Source organism: Aythya ferina (assembly GCF_964211825.1).
Source record: "Aythya ferina genome assembly, chromosome: 14".
Taxonomy (NCBI): Eukaryota; Metazoa; Chordata; class Aves; order Anseriformes; family Anatidae; genus Aythya; species Aythya ferina.
In genome coordinates, this window is record NC_140312.1 from 3,748,234 (window position 1) to 3,771,571 (window position 23,338).

The window sequence follows — 23,338 nt, forward strand, 5'->3', positions numbered from 1 at the left end:
CATGTTCTGGAAATGGTTGAAAATCACCGATTTAGAAGAATGCCAGTGAGAATACTGTACAGCCATACAGTGCTGTAGCAATATCGAATGCAAGCCGGGAGGTAGTCTAGAAAATTAGCACCAGTGGAGGAATATTCAAAGGAGCTATGCCATTTAAAATTCTTTTATTTATTGTTTCCTCCGTGAAGCAGTGTATTACTTCACGTTAATCAGCTGGGATTTTTTTTTTTTCCCATTCCTCCAGGAAGGTTCCACCTCCCGTTCTGCGAAGCAGATCCAATTTAGCAGTACTTTGCCCTGACCAGATGCTATGCACAAGTTTCAGTGGTCGAGGGTTCACACTCTGATATGGACTTTGCAATAGGCCCCAGAGTTCTCTTCTCCTATTCATTACTTATGCGTTTACTCTTCCTGCATTGTCCTCTCACCCTTCTTAGGACTTTGTCTTTTTTGTCTGTTCTTTTGACATTTACTGGTTGGATTGTGTGTTTGGTTTTGCACCTTTAGTTGACTCTCAAATCTGTTAAACGAGATATACCACCCCTAATATATTTACATTTTTCTTCTCTGGAGTGTGAAAAGACAATGGTGATTTAAACTAATAAAACCTTTACACAACATCTTTAGTTCCAACATCTTTGTAGATGTAGCAGCACTCAGCTGTTTATCTCATTTATTCTTTCAGTCTAGTAAAAAAAAAAAAACAAAAAAACAGCAGCTTTAAGTTTTCTTGGAAGTATACCTTTAGCTTGTCTTTCCCTCCCCTGACCTACAACTTCATCTTGAGGTCCTATATCTGTATCTTCAGGAAACAAGAATAATCCTTCTCTCCCCTTCTCTGTGTGAGTTGGGCAATGTAAGATTTCCAGAAGTGTGGCTGTAACAATAACAGGGAACTCAATGGCTGGGAGCCAGCGAGGGTAAGTTCACAGTAGTCCACACCACCAAAGGCCTTGCAGATAAACACTTCTAATACATTTCCTCCAGACACTAAGCAATTTTTTTCATTTGGATTTAACTTTCTTGCACGTGTGATATCATGTACACAACATTTGTGTTGCTTTCTTGTTGTGAGGCAGCCGCTTACCATCCACTGTGCCTGTTCTCAGCGTGCTGTAAATTGCGGGGCTATTTAAGAGGACCAAATGGCCTCCCTTTCCACTGGCTGAACTCTGCTCAGACATAACCCTCTTTTTCTGCCTCAAAAATATACGTAAAGGTATGTATAGTATGTTAGCCCCTCCTTAGCCTTTCCCACCCAGAAAATTTTCGAATAGGGATGGCATGTTCCCCTGTCCAAAAAAAAAAAATTCCTTTCACAGTATTTCCCCCTTCCCCCATTTCTTCTCAGCTGACAGCTGTGAGAGTCTAACTTTCAGGAGCTATCCTATCTGTTTTCCCTGATTCTGTTTTGAAGCTGGATTTTGTTTAAATATCCAAGTCATCTTTCACACTACAGGATTTTTTTTTTGACATAATTTTAAAGTGGCCTTGAAAATACTTAATGTGGGTAGAGACGTGGTAACTCTCTCTCTCTCTCTCTATATATATATACATATATATATCCTTTTATCCTATTATTTTGCCTTTTTTATCTTTTTTATTATTATTTTTTAACAAAAACCTCCCCCAGCAATTTAGAAAGTTGATAGGGAATTAAGTTGAACAATGTAGTAATTTTAGAAGTCACAGGAAGGCCAAAGTTTAATAATACAGCTTTTTTTTTTTTTTTTTTTTTTTTAAACTATTTCCTTATAATTCAAAAAATCTAATTTTCACACCATTCATTTCTAACCAAACAAGAAATCTCAGTAAGAAATGTAGAGATCATATTCAAAATCTAGCGAGAAAATCAAAATAACGTAATTTAAGATACTTGTTGAACTTCATAGTTGCTTCTCAACCATGCAAGGCCTGATACAAAGCGGTAATTTTTCTGTTGATCGTTTTGTACTTTGATCAGACTGTAAGGTTATAGCTAGTCCAACATAAACATGCACAGCAGCTCAGGTTTTATGAGAAGACAATCTTCTGTCTTCGCTGGTATTAGACTGCGTGCAAAGGAATGTGAAACAGGTAGTTGTACTTTACTTGACTTTACAAGGCCAGAGCAAATGTATGAATGCGTGCAATTGTCTCTGCAGAATCTGAGCACACTATTATAATTGAAATGTTTAAGTAGAAAGTTAGCTAGTTGTTTTTCCTTAGATTATCAGAGTTACATGTCTGTATTTTGAAAAATGTACATTTGCCAATGCTAAAAGAGGACGGATGGATTCACAAGTAATGAAATGAATGAATTTCCCAAATTCATGTAGTCACATGATTTCCAGAAACTATGTGCAGGATGCCTCAAGTCTACTTGCTGCAACCCATTTTTGAGCTTTGTATGCTATTAGAGTACACCAACTTCTGTTGACTATATACAACTTTGTATGTAGTCGACAGAAGTGTACGTGGTGCTAATTTTATTGTGACTTTAAGCACAAACAGACTTGAATCATGAGATAGCAAATGTAATTTACTTTATCCTTTACTCTGTCCCATTGACTAGAAGCAGGTAACTTGTCTTTTGCAGTTGGTCATTGGCCATTTAACATCAGACAAAGAATTAGTCTGTGACAAAGTGACAAAACAGAAGAAAACTATTTTTCAGCTGGTAGATTATTATTACTCTACTCCAAAATAGTCTGTATATTGTGCTTAAGAATCACTGCTTTCTGAGGAGTGGTGTGTTGTGAGCAGACATGCCTAACTTGCCTTTATTTTTAAACTGGGAACTTTGCACAACTTGTTGGAAAACTTGGAGTTTTCCCATAAGCTTGCATGCACACTTGCAGAGCTCCTCATAAAACTATAAAACCTCTGCAGGAGGAAGCACATCAGAGCTGTCTCGTAGCTTCACTTGACAACATACAACTGTTTTGTAACTTCTTATTAAGAGAACATTTTGTTTTGTAGAGACATGATGGCTGGCACATGAACAACACCTCAAACGCTGCTGCCAATTTGTTGTTTGTTACTTGGTTTATTAATTAAGTTACACAAAAGATTTGGAAAAAGACCAACAGCCTTTTTTTTTTTTTTTTTTTGGTCCCATATTTTGGACTGCCTGGCCAAAGTAGAACAATTGCTGGTGCAGAGATACACAGAAGTCCCTAAAGGCAGTTAGGGCGGTTAGCTCTGTTTTTGACTGAATTATACCAAAGCCATGCACCTTCACTGTTTGTCATGAACTTTAGTAGGGATATCCTTCCTGTGGGTCTATTAATTGACCTCTGTATAGATCTGATCAGAGTACACTGGTGCTAAAAACTTCTGTTTATATCAAAAGTCATGTGGTTTTCAGCCAGAAAAAAAAAAAAATCTTCAAAGTTCAAATTTATTTCAAATTGAATCCAGTTCGTCTCACTGGATATTTGCCCTACTTCTATAAACTTTACCTCACTTTTTTTTTTTTTTTTCTGTGCAGTTAATTTACACAAAGAAGGGGTTTCATGTTCTTTCTTTCTGGCTTAATTATATAAAATATAATGTGTATATACATATATGTATATAAAATTCCTTTACATTTGCTTGTTTATAGTTTTTTTTTTTTTTTTTCGGAAGGAAGAATTTTAATAGCAAGATTCAGTAGGCATAATAGAAGCCATGGCTACACCAGGTTTTCAATGGCTCAGAACTGGTGTAGTTACACGTCATGAAACAGAAATATAGATTTGTATGCAAAGAATGGTTTTGCCAAGTATATCCTTCCCATATGCTGTTTTTGACAGAGGAAGTAACTTTTCTCTAGAACTTTCTGTAGTGGATCAGGCAACCATTCAGCTAAGTTCAGCAGTGTGTCTGAAGAGGCCTCAGGTAGGCCTCAGGCACCTTTGGGTTATGAAGTGTCTTCCTGTAGAAAAAGTTTCCTCTTAAAATCACTTTGAGGACTAAGTGTGAAATATTTTCCCCTCATTGTGGATATTTTCATTAAGAATATAAAGCTAAGTTTCTCTGTGCCATCAGTTTGGGCCTCGCCAGTGCTTAGTGGTAAGCAGTGCCACCCGCTCAGGAGCTGGGCCAGCAGCACCAGGCTTGGTTAGGCCTTCATGGAGGCCTCTCAAGTATCTCATCTCTCACAAGGGAAACAAGACTTTCCCAGTCCTTCCTTAGGATGAGAGACATTAACAACTAATTTTTGTTGTTGAATTTAATGGAAGTATGCGAGTTCTTCAGATATGGCTGAAATGGCTTTTAGAGTTGCTGATGTCTGTTGCCTGTTGAGGGGAATTTCAAATACGGAAATGTTGTAACTTCAAGTCATGGTGCTGAACTTGTTTCTTCTTTAATTTATCCTTGTTTTCACCGATTTACATAGTTAATAATGACAAGAAATGAACAATTAGGTTGCAGCATGCTTGATGAAGGTCAGGCATTGTTGTGGCTTCTTGGAGGTGGCATTGGCCAAGCACCTCTCTGAAATGAGCTTCTCTGCCTTCCAACAAGTGGCTGTGAGGAGGTGGTAGCCACTTCCATTTCACACGGCAAGGGCAGTTTGTCTCATGGGTATTTTCTCCATTTCTACAAACTTTACCTCAGTTTTTTTTGTTGTTTGTTTGTTTTTGAGTTAATTTACACAAATAAGAAGGTGGTTTAATTATATAAAATATAGTATATATGTATATATAAATTTTTACATTTGCCTGTTTCTATTTTTTTTTTTTTTTGAATAATTTTAATAGCAAGATTCAGTAGGCATAATAGAAGCCGTGGCTACGCCAGGTTATCAATGGCTCAAAACTGGTGTAGTTACACGTCATGAAACAGAAATATAGATTTGTATGCAAAGAATGGTTTTGCCAAGTATATCCTTCCCATATGCTGTTTTTGACAGAGGAAGTAACTTTTCTCTAGAACTTTCTGTAGTGGATCAGGCAACCATTCAGCTAAGTTCAGCAGCGTGTCTGAAGAGGCCTCAGGTAGGCCTCAGGCACCTTTGGGTTATGAAGTAGTCTTCCTGTAGGAAAAAGTTTCCTCTTAAAATCATTTTGAGAACTAAGTGTGAAATATTTTCCCCTCATTGTGGATATTTTCTTTAAGAATATAAAGCTAAGTTTCTCTGTGCCATCAGTTTGGGCCTCGCCACTGCTTAGCGGTGAGCAGTGCCACCCGCTCAGGAGCTGGGCCAGCAGCACCAGGCTTGGTTAGGCCTTCATGGAGGCCTCTCAAGTATCTCATCTCTCACAAGGGAAACAAGACTTTCCCAGTCCTTCCTTAGGATGAGAGACATTAACAACTAATTTTTGTTGTTGAATTTAATGGAAGTATGCGAGTTCTTCAGATATGGCTGAAATGTTGGCTTTTAGAGTTGCTGATGTCCGTTGCCAGTTGAGGGGAATTTCAAACATGGAAATGTAGTAACTTCAAGTCATGGTGCTGAACACGATTCTTCATTAATTTACCTTCGTATTCACTGATTTACATAGTTAATAATGACAAGAACAATTAGGCTGTAGCGTGCTTGATGAAGGTCAGGCATTGTTGTGGCTTCTTGGAGGTGGCATTGGTCAAGCACCTCTCTGAAATGAGCTTCTCTGCCTTCCAACAAGTGGCCGTGAGGAAGTGGTGGTCATTTCCATTTATTTCCATGTCACGCAGTGAGGATGGTTGTGTGAAAAGTAGGTGTTTGTCCTGCACAGGTGTTACACCCAGCATGAAGATTCTCATGCATATGGGCCCTTGCAGATTTTTCCTAATATCGCTGTCCCTGAGGGCGTTTGAAGAAAGGTTGGTGACATTGGTAATAGGGTGAAGGCTGGACCGGATGATCTTGAAGGTCTTCAAGGTCTTTTACAACCTTAATGATTCTGTGATTGTAATATTGTTAACATCTTCCTGAAACTTCAGTCGTTTTTTTGGTGATCTGCGATCTAGCTGCCTGAAGGACCTCAGCACTGGGCATAAAACCTAGTGCCAGAAAACGTCCGCCAAATGGCGGGCTGGCAGCAGGAGGCAGGCAGGGCCGGTGGCTGTCCCACAGCTGGGACCGAGCAGGCTGGGCACTACATGGCTGTGCCTGGTGGAAGCCATGGGCACGTCCCAGCGCGGTGAGGTAGCGCGGGCCAACATGGAGCTCGAGCAGAGCTTTTTATGCCTCCATCTTGTGGCAGGCTACGTTTGAGTCGAGACACACAGCCATCTCTTTTCTTATTTTTCTTCTTTTTTAAACTTTTGGGCTCCGTTTCGTTTTTATTTCTGTTTTTAAAGCGACTACCCCGAGCCACGCCACCCTCCGAGCGCCCTTTCCGCCGCTCTCCCCTCAGCGCTCCCGCCCCTGCCCCTTCCCGCCGCTTCCTCCTGGCAGCGCGCACGCGCGGCCACCGCCAGCCCGCGCGCTCCCGCCCCCTTCTCCCCCTCCCCGCGGGGCTCCCCCCGCCCCTCCGCGCACATCCGGGTCCCGGCGCTGGCCCCGCCGGCCCCGCCGCCGCCGCCGTCCCCTCGCGTCGTGGTGGGAGCTCGGGCGGCCCAAGGCCCAGGCCCAGCCACCGCCACCGCCGCCGCCTGCCCTCAGGGGGACGCCCGCCGCGGCCGGGAGGCCGCCCGAGCTCCGTGCCGGGTGGGTGAGGGCGGCCCGGGGGCCGGGGGAGGCGCCATCGGGGGGTTAAGGGGGGGGGGTGTGAGGCGGCGGAGGGAGGGCTTGGGGGGGGGGGGGGGGGGTGAGAGCCGCGGGCCCGAAGTTTGTGCCCTCCTTTTGGGAAGTTTTTGTCCCCTTTTGGGAAGTTTGTGCGCTTCTCTGAGAGGTTTTGCCCCTCTCGGAAAGTTTGTGCCCCGTTGGTTGAGGACGGGACCCTCCCCACAGGGCCGCTGGGGGGTGTAGGGGGGTGAAGGAGCAGCCCCAGTAACCCCGCTCACCCCCCGACCCACGCTTCGTGCTGTGCACGGAGCTGCCTCGGTGCTAATAAAAGGATCGCTTTTCCCCCCCTTTTTTGAAGCTGAGCAACTCTGCTCTTACATTGTCAAAGGCCTGAGCAAGTGAAGGAGGAGAGGGATAACTGCCCGTGTCCCCAGCGCTGGTGAAGCGGCGCCTTCTGGCTCGGGCTCCCTCACCCTCCTCGGCCTCGGCAGCCTTCCCCCGGCACTGACAGCTGCCTGACAACAGATGGGCCGCGGAATTGATTCCGAGGGGCAATTTTTGTTTTCTGTGGGTTGTAAGGTTAATAGAGGAAATATGGTCTTGCGGTTAAAGCACAAGACTGGGGATCAAGTGATCCGCGTTCTCTTCCAGAAGTGTAGTTTTTGATGTGACTTGAAGCAAACTAAGCGAAGGTGTTTCTTAGGAAAATGAGGAAGAACTGATTTCCCAAAGGTTCAGTAACAGGCCTTGAAGCTTGTGGTGGAATCTATGGGTTTACAGGGTTTATTCAGTGAGTGACATGGGCTCCCTGCTTTAACGCAGCCTCTGAGGAATAACTGTCAAAGTTTGCATTAGCCTGTGAGTTTTGTCTCGTCATGGGAAATTAGATTGTCAGTGTGTGATGGCTTTAGATGAAATCTCTTGCTGGTTTTCATTCCTTCGTTAATTTCAGGTAATTTATCTGTCATGTGTGGCTTTAAAATCCTGACGACTGAAGCAGGTGTTGTGCAGTGCACGTCCCGATTATGGGAGTTCTGCACGGATTATCTGCCCGATATTCTGATTCCTGATATTCTGAGAGAATCCCAGTGAAGAGAAGGGGAAAAAAATGGTACATACATTTCTCAGTCACGTGCCCGTGCTCTTCAAAAGCTGTAATGCTTTACGAAATTGGCAGCTGGTGGTAGTGGAAGTTAATAGAAGAAGCAAATAACTTAATTGAAGATGTTTCATAATTAGTATGTTGTAACTTCTGAGTGCTGTGTCTGCGTAGGGTGTTGCTGAATTTAATGTCTTAATCCCTGCTGCTTGATAGTGGTTTAGTCTAACAGCTGATATAAAATTTTGTTCATTTGGCCTTGAAATTGACAGTAAGTGTTTAATGGCATTTATTTTGGAAAACAAAGCTACAACAAACCTTGTGCTTGCTGGGGTACCTGCCATTGTTAAACTTCTCTTTTCTTTTCAAATACAGAGAAAATACACTTGAGGGGGGAATTTTCTTCCTAAAGAAAACTTTCCTAGTGGAAGCCCAGGAAGAAGGGCAGTTGGGGGTAGTGATGAGAACTAAAAGAAGAGGATGAGAGGCTTTCCTTGCATTTCTCTGTCTTGATGACAGAAGATCACAGCAAAAGGGTGTGCAGCGTACAGCTGTAGTGCGTGGTTTTCCTTTGAGGTTTAGAGTTTTAACCTGGGGTGGAACCTGAAGGAATGGTAGCTGTGGACCCTGTACTTGGTTCTTGTTACGAAGTCAGATTCTTCATGTCACAGCTTGAGCAGGTGATCTCCTTTGCAGTTTCCAGGATGACAGAATGGTATCTGAGTTGGAAGAAATTCCAGCTCTCAAGGTAGAATGTGAATGCTCTGGTAAATGTTGTATTTCGGTATTTGGTCAAACGGCCTTTGCAAATTATGTTGTGATCTTTAATCTTCCAGAGGGTGCTTTTAATTTCAGGAAGATGTTCTATTATATTCTCTTTATAGTTCTCTAAAGAAAGCTCTGAGAACACCTCTGTTGCCCTTAGCTAAATTATGTACCTGCAGACATACTGCTGGGGCAATTCTTTGCAAGACCGTAGTCCTTCCTTTGCTGCCAGTTAAATGCTTCGTGCCGTTTAAAATGCAGGTTTCTTCTAATGTCTATGATAGCTTTGTTAAAATTATTTTTAATGTGTTAATATGCCTTGAAAGATCCCTAGGTCATTTTATATAGCAACAGGTTTAGTCCGTTCAAGTAAGGAGAGCAGTTCATGCTCAGAATTAAAAGGTGCTTGTGTTAGCTGAGAGCACTTCAGATGTTTCATGGCTAACATTGATAAACAGCTCATTAAAAGCAAGTTGAGCAGTAATTCAAGACTTTTGCAGTTATCATTAGTCTCGGTGCAAGTTCCTGCGCTGTTCTCTGGAAGCCTTCTCAGCTGTGCTCCTGTGACCACGTCGAAAAGTTTGGCTGGCGCTTCAGCCCGCTTGACCAGGGTGGGTTGGCAAGGTGCAGGACGCCGCCTGCCAAGTCCGTATCCCTCCTGACCTACCACCAAGGTTGCGCCCGCCAGGACTGTCATCCTTGACAGAGGATCTTTGTCAGGACGCTGCTACTGATCCACCAACTATGAGGTAGTGTCTCTGAATTCTGGGTCAGTGCGTGTCACAAACTGACAAATTTAGAATACTTCGCCATTCATTCATTCTGTGCAAGGGGGAAAAAAGGCTTGCTGAATTACTATTGTCAGTGTTCCCTCCAAATCCTGTAGCCTTTGTAAACTTGTCACAGTCTTAATGCAATTCAGTTGGAGTGGAAGCGAATACACACACATATACATCTTTATTTTTCTTCCCCTCTTTTAAAGCTTTATGAAAGTCTGAGGTCCCTGCTTTCAAGTTACATTTTTTATGTTGCCAATTCACGTTTTTAGTGGCAGTATTTTGGGTGTTATTCTTTAATGAAGGCTTTGTGTGTGAGCAGCGAAATTTTTGGAAGGCTTTGTCGAGCTTTTTAATTTCTTAATGTATTTTAGGGCTTGTGGAAAGTATAAGCATGTTGTCTTTTTTCCTTTTTTTTTTTTTTTTCTTCAGGTGGTATTGAGTCCATTTTAAATACCCTTTTGCTTGGCCATGTCCACCAACCTATCAGTGAATGCATAAGCTTTTGCTTTTTTGCTTTCACATTTAGTGAAATTTAGTGATGTCCTTGTACATGATTTTAATCAAGAAATGGCAGCCAACTTGTAGGTATCAGCTGTGGTTAGAGTAGATCCTGAATAACCTCAAAAATATGAGGCAGTTTTAGGGCTGACTTTCAGAAGTGCTGACTACAGTTGATGATGGCATTTCTTAGTGTAATGCTTCTGTTGGAAAATGCCAGTTAGGTGAAATAGGAGTGTGAGAAAATGCACGGTTCTGGTAAAATACTTAAAAGAGAGATTTGGGTTCTAAGGTGGAATTTGCAAGTTTTGGGACTTCTACAAAGCTGAGTAATCAGAGCAGTTGTGGAAACCAGGGCCATGTGAGCACAGGATTTTTCTGTTTTAAGTGGATGCCTTAAGAAATAGATATATTTTTCAGGCCTGGGAAGGTTTTGCTTTTTTTCCCCCTCTGTCTCTCTTCCACAGTATCACACCTAAATATGAGTTGTACCGTGATGCAAAGCACATTCAAAACTTTCTGTTCTCAGGTCACACTTCTTCCTGAGGTTTTCTTGGCATCAGTTGCCATTTTGAAATGCAGTGGAGTTCTAGTGAACTCCTTCTGGCCGTACCTCATTGGAGATACAGATCATTATCACTTGTATTATTTTCTTGCAGCAAATTTTTAGAAAACTAAATAAAAACAGGCAACAGGCATCACCTTTGTGGTCTGAGCTATACATACGCCTTTCATGGTACCAGTTCTCCCACGTCCCATTCATTACTTGCATCTTGTGCTTGGCCTCACAGTTTTTGTTGTTTCTTTTACCAGTGCTAGTTAAATACTTCTCAGCTGACAGAGTTATATGCTTCAGGTTTTTTTAAAGCTGTGTTAGATGATGTACAGATGTGGAAATGAAAAGAAGTAGTATTGTGTGAGAAAGCCATGTCTGAAGCTGTTAATACAGTTTTTGTTGGGAGAGCAGTCACAGTTAATAAATTTTTGAAGATACCAGACAATTCTTTTCTGTTCTTGTTTACATGTATTATTAATTAGAAAATACTGCCTTACAAGGCATGTTTGAAGCAAAGAACTCTAGTGCAAGTATAAAAGCAGTTATGTTTCACTCAATTACATGTCTCTTTAGATATGCAAGCCCAGTTCTGATGGAAATACCACAAGTTCCGTGTTAGTATCCTTCCTAAAATCTCCTTTCATCTTTTCCTTACCCCTGAGGGGAGGGGGGGAGAAGAATTAACCAAATTATAGGTGATAGTTTTCATTTTTTGTGATAGCTTTTCTGCACAAGAGAATTGAAGAAAAATCTTTTCTGTTCCAAAGCTGTGGCGATGGCAGGGAGTGCATAGGCTCTTGAAGTTTGTTGCCCAAGTGTGACTTTAGGATTCATTTTAACTTTGATGTGCATGGAAAAAATATGGAACTCTAATGTGTCTTCTGCATTTGTCCTCAAGAAAAGACTAATGAATGCCATTGCATGGGACCATATGCTGGGACACAGTGTAAGATGTAGGCTTTGGAAAATTTCCTACATGGAAAATGTAGGCTTTGCAAAACCAAGCACAATCCAGCACAATTCCTGTTCAAGACATTTATAAGGAGAAAAGGATCTTACTAAAACAAAGTGAAATTGATGTGAATCCAAGTGAATAGAAGTTGTAGTTTTAGATAGTTTTAAAAATCTGTTGATAGCTGAGCACAATAAACTTATTATAATGTAAGTGGGCTTGGGAGCTTTCTGTACAAACACACAAACTGTTTTAACGTGTCCGTGGAGGCAAAGTACTGAAGCATTTCTAAGTTTGAAGGGGCAGTAAGGTTAGGCACCAGAGCTGACTGCTAAACAGTTTTAACTGGCAAGTCTGAGGCAGTTCTAACGACCTACCAATTGTGTAGCTAGTTATAAGGGGTGGTTTGTTTATATTGTGAAACTGAGTCTCAAAGCAGCTTCTAATCAGGAGCACTTCTGATTGGATCGAGTGCTGCAGGAGGCTTCATTTGCAAACTAGTAAATGAAGCAGCAAAGAACAGCATTTGTACACTTGGAATGCAAGGTCAGTGCTGACAGTAGGAAAGGATGAGGATCGTGTAGTTACTTATTTTATGCTTTTTATTCCTATAGGGTGATGGGCTATTTGGTGAACGGGACTTAAAGTTCACATTTTACAGGTGGAAAATTTGTAGTTTGGAATCAGTAGCAGTAGACTAGGAAAATCTCAGCAGAGGAAGCAAAGCGTAGTTCTGCTGCTTCATGTTTATGATGGTAGGTGAGCAACAGTCTATTTTTCCCCTCTTCACAAATGAAAAGTAATTTGTGCATTGTGCTGTTTGTTACCCAAATTTATTTGTATTTAGCTGGCTTGATGAGGTATTAAGAAGGGGTTCAAACAATGGACTTGTTCACAGGACTAGTTTCCTTCCATTTCTGTAGTCATCAGTAAGAACTCTAAAAGTTCAGATGTCTGCCCCAAAATCTAATTTTGGCGCAGCAATTACTTCTTTCTGTGTTCACCCATTGAAAGCCCCCTCATTTCACCTCGTGCAATGCATCGCTTTTAGTCTATAAAGACTATAGATGTTTTTCTCTGAGGGTGATGCACTGGTGTACTGAAGTCTTGCCTTGTTACGTGCATGTGTGAGCCCTTGGAAGAAATTGGTTTTAAATATAGTTGATCTGGTGAAGCAGTTCCTAGCAGATGCCACTATTAGTTAGAAGCCTTTCAATAATTAGGTGTTGGAATTACATCAAATGCAAGTAAATGTTCTAAAGGTATTCTCAACTCATTCGGAAATTTTAAAATCCTAGAAGAGCTGTAGTTTCCACATGAAAATGTTCTGTTTCTGTACATGAATTCCTGACCCTACTGCTTTGTGACCTTAAATGGCTTCAAAGAAGGAAATGCTTTTACTCTACAAATAATTTATGAAGCTTCTTAATGCTAGTTTGTTTTCATAATAAAAAGCTGTAAACCTTCAGTATTTTTTGTTCCAGAATGAACTTCCAGAAGGCCTACAACAAGATTCAGTCAGTGTCTCTTCCACTTCTGAAAGCCTATTGGTATAGGAGTCTGTTGTAGGGTTTCTTTTTTTACCCCCACCGCTCTTGAACAGGTAAAAACACACTTGAGCAAAAGAGTCTAGAAAGCCTCATGGGTGGACAGAACGGATTTACTGTAAATGATATTAATGTTTTCGACTTCAGCAGCCTCATTTTTCATAGTACAAGCTTGTATGTGGAAACAGTTTTCTGCTGAAGATGAAACAAATTAGATCAAATTGTTAGGATGCTTCAGGGATACTTGTTTTACTAGGTTTTGCTTTTGTTGACAGGGATTCAGACTTACGTAAAGTTTTGAGAGCTAATTATATTACTTCAAAAAGACTTTTTCTGAAATCATTGTTTATGAGACAGTCACTTATCAAAATTCTCTTGACTTGCCCTACAAATACCAGTTATTGTAACGGATTGCTTTAGTAGAACTGTTCCAGCTTTCTTTGCTTGTAGTTGCTTGTTTATTCTAAGAGAATAGTTGTGGGTAAATGACGTTGAAATGATAGACAATCAGTAAAATTTTGCTCCTTGTTGTTCCATGTTACTGTTGTGTTTGAAATACTACAAAAAAAAAAACGAAACACAACCATAGAATAGAATCACATCAGTAAATCTGATTGCATAGTGTGGATGGGGCAGCTGTCATGGAATAGACCACTAGCAGGAGACGAGCATTTCTTGAAATCTATTTTGAGCTTAACTGTAGGAATTTTTAGTGTATGCTCTGCCTTGATGATGCTTAAGATTCTTTGAAAGCATAGCTGAGAAACAGAAATAGAAGTTTTTAATTGTCTTCTCGCTGGTCTTAAGATTGTAGGTGGGTTCATTTCCTTTTTTAGGGGTGTGAGCAGCTGTTGAAATCTTCCAACTATTGAATGTACCCAGGGCTTGGAAGTAAGTTAATTGTCACCATAAACAGCTTTTACTTTTTAGAACACTAAACTTCTAATCTCAGTAAAAGAATAAATTCAGTCTGTGTTCTTGGCCAAGTTTCTTCCTTTATGTATTTCCTGTTACTTTGAAGGGTGCAGAGGTTCTCGTGTGTAATTGTTCTAGGGAATGAAATTTCTACTGAAGATGCTGCCACATCCTTATGTTGCTTCAGAAAGTTGGTGATATCTTACTGCTTTTTTTCTTTCCTTTTTGCAGTACCTTCGCCTAAGGACTGCTGAGACAGTGAGAGACATCTGTCTTTTAAATTTCATTTTGTTTTTGTTCATTTTTTTCCCCTTTTTTTTCGTAGTATTGAAGAAAAGCTGAAGAATCAAAGCACCACCAGTGGAGTTAAGCTACTGGCTGAAATAAGTGGATTATTTTTCCTGCAAAAATCATTTATAAGATTTTAAACTTTTAATGATAGCCAAGTGTCCTTGGGTCTGTTCCCTGCTTTCCTCACTTTTTGACCTCCCCAGTAGAAAACCTAGAACAATTACACGTGGGGCAGTACAAATGTGTTGCCAGGGGGTGTTTGCTGTACCTTTGGCTGGTGATGCTTACTGCTTGCTTCAGCACTTGTCTTGTGGTTGCAATACAAAAATGCAATAAGTTGCTAGGGTTAGGTTATTGAAAGGCATTTTTTGGTCCTTAATTCTGCTAAAAGAAAGTACCCATCTGTGTCTTTAAACGTGTTTTTAAATTTGTCTAAACGTGTAGGAAAGCCTTATCAGATAACGTTTAATTAATCAAAGATGGGAGGAGAAAAGATCCACTTGATTAAATGTAGGACTCTAAGAGAACCAACATAGAGGTTCTTAAATCTTCTTCTTGTCCCCTTTTTCTCTTAGGTGCAGGTTTGGTGTCCCGAGGTATGTTAGGTGTTTTAATTCACCATGGTTTATCAAAAGTTGAGAGACAATGTTGTTTGGCAGTCTCTGTAGCAAGAAAGGAAACATCTTTTGTTATTGACATCCTTTCTCTTAGCTCTGCTCTTGCTTTTTGCCAGCTGCTCATTGTCTATACTTGCTTATTTAGTATTCACCAGAGATTTTACAAGTTCTTATCAGTTCTTTGCCACGGCACATCATTTCCTCTTGTCATCCTTACTCCTTAATTTGGGAGGGGAGGCGGTGTTTTAAGGATTTGCATGAGAGCTGGTGAGTGGTAGAAAACCCCGCCATTCATGAGCACCGCGTGAGTTGCACAGCATTGTTCTGCTCCTTCTCCCCTTTCTGGGGCACTTGGTAGTAAAGGTCACGTTTCTAGGACTTACTGCCATGCCTTCCCCCCTCCTCTTTTCTGGGGAACGGAAAAGATTTCTTTATTTCTTGCCAACAGCTAAAAATATCCAGTGCTTCAAATATTCTTCTTAGAAGATAGAAGGAAGTGCAACATAAAAATAGCCATAGCTGCAAAGATTGCCCACCTTTCTGAATGGCTCATGAGGGATGGGTTTGGGGATGTCTTAATACTCTTTAAAAAACATGGAGCACCTAATCAGAGCTCAAGAACTAGTAGATGCTTTAGTATTTTCTCCTTTTGATAAAAGAAGATCCGTTTGAGAAGCTGATTATTTCTCTGGAGTAATGGGTGTGGAGCTGCTGCTTCCACCGTGCCTCTTCCTTGTTTCTTGGTAGCGAGTTTGTCTTCTTGTGAAGCACCGTGACAGGGATGTAACACAAGTTTTAAAGCATGTTTCCCAAATTTGTTTTTGGGAAGAAGCTCATGGATTTAAGGAATGGTTGGACAATATTGCTGACAGAAACCGTGCTGCCTCTTTGGTCCTCTAACTGTCCTTTTTCCCACTAATCAGAAATGCAGCAGCTGGGGATTTGATCACGTTTTACTTTATTCAGCTGTAGGCAGAGATTCTGATAGTTTTCGGGTTTTGTTCTGAAATAAAATCAGATGCAATGGCTGGGGTTGAAATAGGAATTATTTTAATATCTGCTTTTTTGTTTTGCCTTATTCTTTACTAATTGCCTGTTTACTCATCTTCTTAATAGTGCTAAATTGGAAGAATTGATCGTTATTTCTGATGTGAAGACTTCATCACTGGCATCTATGTTCGTTTGTCAGCGTCCAAGAAAGAGCACAGTTCATCAGTGGCAGTAACTGCTTTCAGTTACACTGACATTTGTTTGAAAACAAGAGGAAAAACAACCAAAAAAAGCCCAACAACAACAACAAAAAAAAACAACAGACAAAACCCAACAAACCTTTTGAAGACTTGTGTCAAATGACGTCAATGGCCAGTTTGTTCTCCTTTACTAGCCCAGCTGTAAAGCGTCTGTTGGGCTGGAAACAAGGAGATGAAGAAGAAAAATGGGCAGAAAAAGCTGTTGATGCCTTGGTAAAAAAGCTGAAAAAGAAAAAGGGTGCTATGGAAGAACTGGAGAAAGCCTTGAGCAGTCCAGGACAGCCCAGCAAGTGTGTTACCATCCCCCGTTCTTTAGATGGACGACTTCAAGTTTCTCACAGAAAAGGCCTTCCCCATGTAATTTACTGTCGTGTTTGGCGTTGGCCTGATCTCCAAAGCCATCATGAGCTGAAGCCATTGGATATTTGTGAATTTCCTTTTGGATCTAAACAGAAGGAAGTCTGCATCAATCCATACCACTATAAGAGGGTGGAGAGCCCAGGTATGTTTGAGCATGGCTATCTGAAAGCTGGACAAAATCTCCAGGAGCCACTTGTTCTTCGCTTCAGTACTATACAATGAATTAAATCTGGTGTAAGAGGGAGTTTGGAAGAATAATGTTCAAAAGTATAATTTTCCTGTAGGGTTATGGTGAGGTGTGTTGTCCATTCTGTACTGGTTTTCTTGGTGGCAAATCATGCTTTTCCCCCAGCCTGCTACCTTAAATGTTAGTGGTGAAGTCCTTATTTACCATCAAGTAGGAAGGCAGTAATTGACAGACCTTGTTCTCTTTGAGACATATGTTTACAAACTTCAGTCTTTGCAAGGAGATTGGTAGCATTCTTTCAGGGTTTTATTATTCATTAGTGAGTGACATGAACCGAGGGGATTAAAAAAATTCTGGGATTTGGTGCTCCCCACTTGACTCCTACCAGTAAGCAGCAAAGTTGAACAGAACTAGGAATGATCGCTTAGATCGAGGTAGGTACCACGTTTGTGGCAGGTTGCAAGTCTGCTGTTAAGACACATTGCCTTGGGAGAAGGTGAGGAGGGAGGACTGTGGTTATGAGTGGGAGAGAAGAATTAGGTTGCTCTGGAAGGTGTGGTGAAAATGCCTTCCGTTGTTCCACGAAATGGTTGCATCTCTGCTGCAACTGATTGTTGTGCTCAAGGGCTCTACTGTAGCCCTTGAATTCCAGACTTCAGTCAGCACTCTTGAATTTAAAAGTTCAAACTCCAATTTAGCAGTAGTTGTCTACTGTATTACAGATTGTCTTCAGCGAAAAGGTCTAAATGTAGCTATATAGTTCGACTGTAGTAATGTTGTCTGGATTTCTGTCTGTACTGCTTTGATTGTGCACAGATATAGTGGGTTTTGCACTTCCAAATCAGTACTTCGTTACACGCTGCATGTGAACTCTTTTTAATAATAATAAAAGAAATGGCTTCTTGTTGCATGAAATACAAGTGTACTTCAGCTCTGTCTTCTGCAAGGGTAAAGTTTTAGGCCGTGATAAAGTGTAATTTAAAAATGAAGGAGAGAGGATGGGGTGTTGTCATGACAGATGAATCCTCTTCTCTCCACACGTACCGGTATTGAAATTTTCATGGCGAGCACATGGTTTATGTCCTTTTCCTTCTAATTCAGTTTTTAATCGAAGTTTCTCTGTGTTTTGTTTGCTTGCTTTTTCAGTTCTACCTCCAGTGTTAGTGCCTAGACATAGTGAATTCAATCCACAGCACAGCCTACTAGTTCAGTTCAGGAACCTAAGCCACAACGAACCACATATGCCACACAATGCGACATTTCCAGACTCTTTCCAGCAACCCAACAGCACTCCATTTTCCATTTCGCCAAACAGTCCCTATCCACCTTCTCCAGCCAGCAGCACTTACCCAAGCTCCCCAGCTAGCTCTGGACCATCTAGTCCGTTTCAGCTACCAGGTAAGTACACGTAAGCATAAATGTGAACTTAATAAAAGTAATGGAAAGGTTTTATTGCAGTGCTAAGACCTGTTGTGACTTAACTCAGGCATTTGTGGTACTTACAATAAATTGCTTTGTTGCTTGCTTGTTAAGGAGTTTTAATCTTGGATTCGTTGCTGATTAGAATTAATTGTTTTATCTTTACAAATACTCTTTGTCACAGATACCGTAGTAGTGAGTTATTTTGCACAGCTTCAATGTAGAATAACTGACACGCTTTAGAAGAATGTCAAGCATTGAAAAGAAAGCTGATGCCACAGGCTTATCAAAAAGGTGTTTTCAATGTCTTTCTGTGAATGAGAACACTTAAGTGTGGTATTTAACTGGAAAAAAATGGAACAAATTCTCAATGGGACAAGCTTAACTGATTTGGGTGAAAATGAGGGGAAAGCCTGACTGAAAGGGGCAAAGGGAAGAAGCCATGTTGAATCTGTCTGATTATTGGTGTGATTTAGAAAGCTGCGGAGGTAAAGAATTACAGAATTCATCTTTCCAGGAGCTCAGTGACCTCATCTTGTTTCTCTCTGACTGCCCATTGCTGCAAAAAGAATGTCCAGTCAGCATGATATCCCTCTTGAGTGGGGAGTGACCGAGATCAGTAGTAAGGATGATATCCAGAGTGAATTTCTGAAATAAGGGGTAACTGTGTTAGTAGACTAACTGCTGCTGAATGGAGGGAGCAATGCAGAAATGCACGCTTGTGCAATGAACTCAGCCTACACAAGCAGTGAAAAAATAACTGTCTGGTGTAGGCCTTCATCAGGCTATAGCAAATAACATTAGTATTTCTACCTCTTCCTCGTTTCTTTCTGAGCAGAGAGAAGCAGTGGGTACAAAAGCTAGTGTTTGTGGTACTAAAAGTGGGAGCTGTAGTCGTTTTGTCCAGCTGCAGAAGTGCAGTTATAAAAAACAAAGAAAAAGGTGCATATCTTAGTTTTTCTCATGTCTAGCCTTGTCTCTTCTAAACTAAGAATGCAGCTGCTGAAGAAGTTTGCTGTAAAGACAGCTGGCTGTATTGTCTTCATGTTACTTTGAAAACTGGTCCAAATGTTTTAATATCTCCTATTAAAGAATATTTTAATGTGTTTACAACTGTAAAGTGAATAAATAAATAATTTAAATGGTTGAGGTTTATTCAGTCTTTTTTTTTTTTGTTTGTAGCTGATACTCCACCTCCTGCATATATGCCCCCTGATGATCAGATGGGGCAGGATAACTCGCAGTCTATGGACACAAGCAATACAATGATCCCTCAAATTATGCCAAATATATCTACCAGAGGTAAGTTGTATAGTATGTAAAAGTAACATTGTTTGGTTTCTTAGTACTCACAACCAAGTTGAATGAATAGCTTCAAATGATGCAATAAATCTGTGTTCATAGGTGGAAGTAGTCCAAGAAAAACTGGAGTTGTAACAGTAAGAACTACGAAGCAAAACTTGCCTTGCTCATTTGCCTCTCTTGCTTTTAATGCCTCAGATAAGTAGTATGGTTTACGATGAATTGAACTTTTTCGTTCTCAGAATTAGGGTTTTTCCTGCTACTTTTGCTTGCTGTCAGAATTCTATATTCACAAAGGCTCTGAAAATTGCCAAAATAGCAATAATTAAAAAAAAAAAAAAAAAAAAAGTGGAAGGTTTCACCGGGTATCAGTCATTTGTGTTTTTTGTGTGTTTTTCTTCTTGATATCAGACTTAAAATAGGAAAGTGATTAAAATCAACAGACAGCTGAAATGCGTGAAAATAATTAAGACTAATCAGGACTGTTCTTGCTCATCATAAAAGTTGGCTAAGCTGTTGATTATTGATATCCTGGAAGACTTGCTTTGCAGTTTTAGTTTTGATATTTTGACAGTTATGTAAACTGTTATTTCCATTTTGCTTATTTTCAGATGTTCAGCCTGTTGCCTATGAAGAACCCAAACATTGGTGTTCGATCGTGTATTACGAATTAAATAATCGTGTTGGAGAGGCTTTTCATGCATCTTCTACAAGTGTCTTAGTAGATGGGTTTACAGATCCCTCCAATAATAAAAACAGGTTCTGCTTAGGTTTGCTCTCGAATGTTAATCGCAACTCAACAATTGAGAACACTAGACGACATATTGGGAAAGGTAAAGCTTTGTCATATTATGCATGATTAGGAAGCTAAAGTCCTGTTTTTTACTTCTTCTGTTCTTGTTTGTGAGTAGTCATTGTTGCAGCACAGAGAAGCTGAAATATTCTGTGGTTTATTATCTACTTCTCCAGTATCTGAAGACAAGTTACTTAGGCATGGTTTGTTTCTAATTGGTTTAGAAATGGCATACATTTTTCTTTATTACTAATTTAAAAATTTAACTCATTCTTACCAATCTATAGTGTCATAGGGGTTTTTCGTTATGGTTAATGATATTCTGTATGTAGAAATTTTTATTTCAGCACCAAGAAACACACTGCAGGACTTCTGAAGTTTTATATCTGCTTCGTAAATCGAATTCTTCATACCACTTTACAGTATATCAAAGATACGCTTTTTATTTTTGTTGTTCATGCAGGGTATTACACTACTGTCTACAGTATGTTCAAATATCTTGCATAAGTTGGCAGCAGGACTTTGAAGTGCTAATGTAAAACTGCAAGGGCTCATTTGTCTGAGTGAATCCATGGGTGTGTATGTGTGTGGGAGGGATTCCTGGAGACAGCAGGTTTTGCAAGATCTTCTAGTTTTCCCGTAATGTTTGGCTGATAGCATGTATAGATGCGCAGTGTTCATCCTTGATGGAATGTGCTTGGATTATCTTAAAATGTAGTGCTCCCTTTCTGAGCATGCCCTTTTTTGTAATTAACTGGTGAAGTCCTGAGAAGAGAACCTGATTTCTATTGCACCGATCCAGAGGCCTTTTTAGCACCTAAAATTGTTTGATATGGTCAGGCTTCAGCTTTCCAGATGCAAGTCACTGTTGCTGATAGTGCATCTTCAAGGCCTGTCCTGTCCCTTATGAGGCTTTTAATTAGAAACTACTATAAACATGGCAACACTTTTCAGTTGTTTTGGAAACTGCCAGACGTATATTAATACTTTTTAGAAATTTATCTCTGCAATTCTGTTGTCTAAGAAGGATTAATATAAATGAAAGACAACTCATTTTTTCTGAGGTAGATGGGAGTAGGGGAAAATTACTGTCAGATTTTTTTGCTTTGACCACTTTTGATGGTACTGGCAGAGAAATGTTATATTTAAAATGGATCCAAGATCACATAGAGTAGTAGAAACTACAAGTAAATCTGGAGCTTTAAAATGCTGTGTGTCTAGTACTAGTTACTAAGCTAAAACTGCTTTATAGTAGCATTCCTGAGAAAAATTCAGATTGGTTTGGGATAAAAGATAATGTGTGGCTTTTGTTTGGAAGGTCTTGGAGTTTTTTGCCTCACAAAAACTACCCAATTCTATCTGCTGAACTTCTTGTGTAGACATACTGTATTGCAAGCACAAATGATTTCTAATTGTGCATTTTTGTTTTGACATATCAGTGTTCTTCTGAGACTGTTATATTATACAGCTCCCTTCTTTTTATATCTCTCAGTAGGCCTTTACCAAAAATAATTTTGCTAGCAAGTGGTGGTGGTCTCTGTGCCATAAATAGGGTTGTGTAGTGAAGATGTATTCTTGCTCACCCAGATTTTCTGCCAGCTGTTTATAGTTGATCAAGCCAAGGGTTCCTCTGTGTAAACTTCATTCAGCCGTAGTCCTAAATGGATCTAGCAATGTTCACAACAGTTGTTGCTGCCTGAAAGATCAGCTTGCATTTGTTGGCTTGCTACAGCCTCACCTGGTAAACGATGGCATAGTCAGCAGTTGATTCTCAGAGCCTTTCAAGAAAGACTTAACCAAACTGAACTAAAACACAACTGTATGGCAGTGGCGGGTGGGGGAAAGGGTGAAGATGTGGTGGAAAAGTGGCAGTGAGCATCCGTGGTCAGGCACTGAAAGGATTAGTGGCTTTTATATTTAAATTTTGAGTCAGATGTTGTATGTAGTAGGAGCTTCAGAATATAAAGAGAGGGAATTATTTATGTGCATCGCTGAAACCAGGCAGTTATAATAAGTCTAGGGTCTACCTTGATTTTTAAAGTCTGTAAAACCTGATGTTATTTAATTTGTACAGATAATAGGACTCACATCTGCCTTTGCTTGAAAAAATAGGCTGAAAATCCGAGCAGACTAGGGATGTACTTTCTCATTCATGTCTATCACTACCCCTGCACCGAAGACTCTTTTATTTTCTTTGGAATTCTCATGGGTGGAAGCCAACAGTTTTTTAACACTGCAGTTTTAGAATCTGCATAAGTTCTCTAGGAAACTAGCTTGTAATAGCTGTTGACATGGGTGGTAGTTTTTTCGTTCTGTTCTGTAGTTGACGAGAGAAGGACATCTAGTGGTTGATGCATAATGAAGCCTGTTGTATTTTGAAATGGAAATGTGTTACGCTGTGGGCATAAGACGGGTGGGACAAAACAGCTTTTTCAAAAAGCTTGTTAAACAGAAAACTTACGTAGTTGTCTCTGATGTCAAGGGGGTTAAGTACGCTATTTTTTTATTTTTAAAAAAATTGAAACGTTTTTCTCTTTTTTTCAAGGTGTTCATCTCTACTATGTTGGTGGGGAAGTCTATGCTGAGTGTTTAAGCGATAGCAGCATATTTGTACAGAGCAGGAACTGCAACTACCACCACGGCTTTCATCCAACAACTGTGTGCAAGATTCCTAGTGGATGCAGTCTGAAAATTTTTAACAATCAGGAATTTGCTCAGCTTTTAGCTCAGTCTGTCAACCACGGATTTGAAGCAGTATATGAACTCACCAAAATGTGCACCATTCGAATGAGTTTTGTGAAGGTAAAGAAATTATTTTGGGGGCATTTAAACTTATTGTGGATTTGGGTACTCAGCAGTAATTTACAATAGCACCATAGCGATGTAGCAAAGCAGTTCTGAACCTGATTTGCTTATTTTCAATTTTAAAATACGTTGAAAATGCTGACTTAGGAGGGAGAAATGAAGGAAATTAGGGTATTGGTGCCTGAAAAGAAAAGCACAGTTTGCCTGTTGAACATTGGCTATGTATTCAGTTACTCTAAATATTCTGGACAAGGTTTTAATCATTGTAGTTACTCTAAAGTTACTAAAGGAGATTTGAGCTAGTGCTCTGAATCTGAGCAAAATAAACTACAAGAGCATTACAAGAATGTGAGTAGAGAGGAGCGTAAATGATTGAATAAAATTGTGCAACTCCTTCAAATAGTTTAAAAATTTAACAAACAATTATATAACTGTATTTAATATGGAAATTAAATAATTTAAATCCAAGAAATCAAACTGTCCTGTTATTCTCACAGTAGTGTTTCCTCAAAATTGATTGTCCCTCCAGTTTTTGTCACATTGTGTCCAAAAAGAAAGCTTGATATGAAGTATTCAAGGTTAAA

At 40.1% G+C, this 23,338-nt stretch overlaps 1 protein-coding gene across 2 annotated transcripts in view; it reads left to right on the top strand.

Annotated features, from left to right (window-relative positions):
• SMAD5 (SMAD family member 5) overlaps window positions 1–23,338 on the top strand; it is a 68,188-nt gene that overhangs the window by 42,600 nt on the left and 2,250 nt on the right. The window contains exons 1-6 of one of the 2 annotated variants that reach the window (XM_084535579.1): window positions 6,444–6,601; window positions 15,755–16,390; window positions 17,582–17,833; window positions 19,037–19,156; window positions 19,768–19,989; window positions 22,495–22,751. In XM_084535579.1, coding sequence (XP_084391705.1) covers window positions 15,988–16,390; window positions 17,582–17,833; window positions 19,037–19,156; window positions 19,768–19,989; window positions 22,495–22,751 — 1,254 coding nt within the window. In that variant the 5' untranslated portion in view covers window positions 6,444–6,601; window positions 15,755–15,987. Of the gene's footprint in view, window positions 1–6,443; window positions 6,602–15,754; window positions 16,391–17,581; window positions 17,834–19,036; window positions 19,157–19,767; window positions 19,990–22,494; window positions 22,752–23,338 lie in introns of those variants that run through there. The other variant, XM_084535580.1, reaches the window with a different exon arrangement.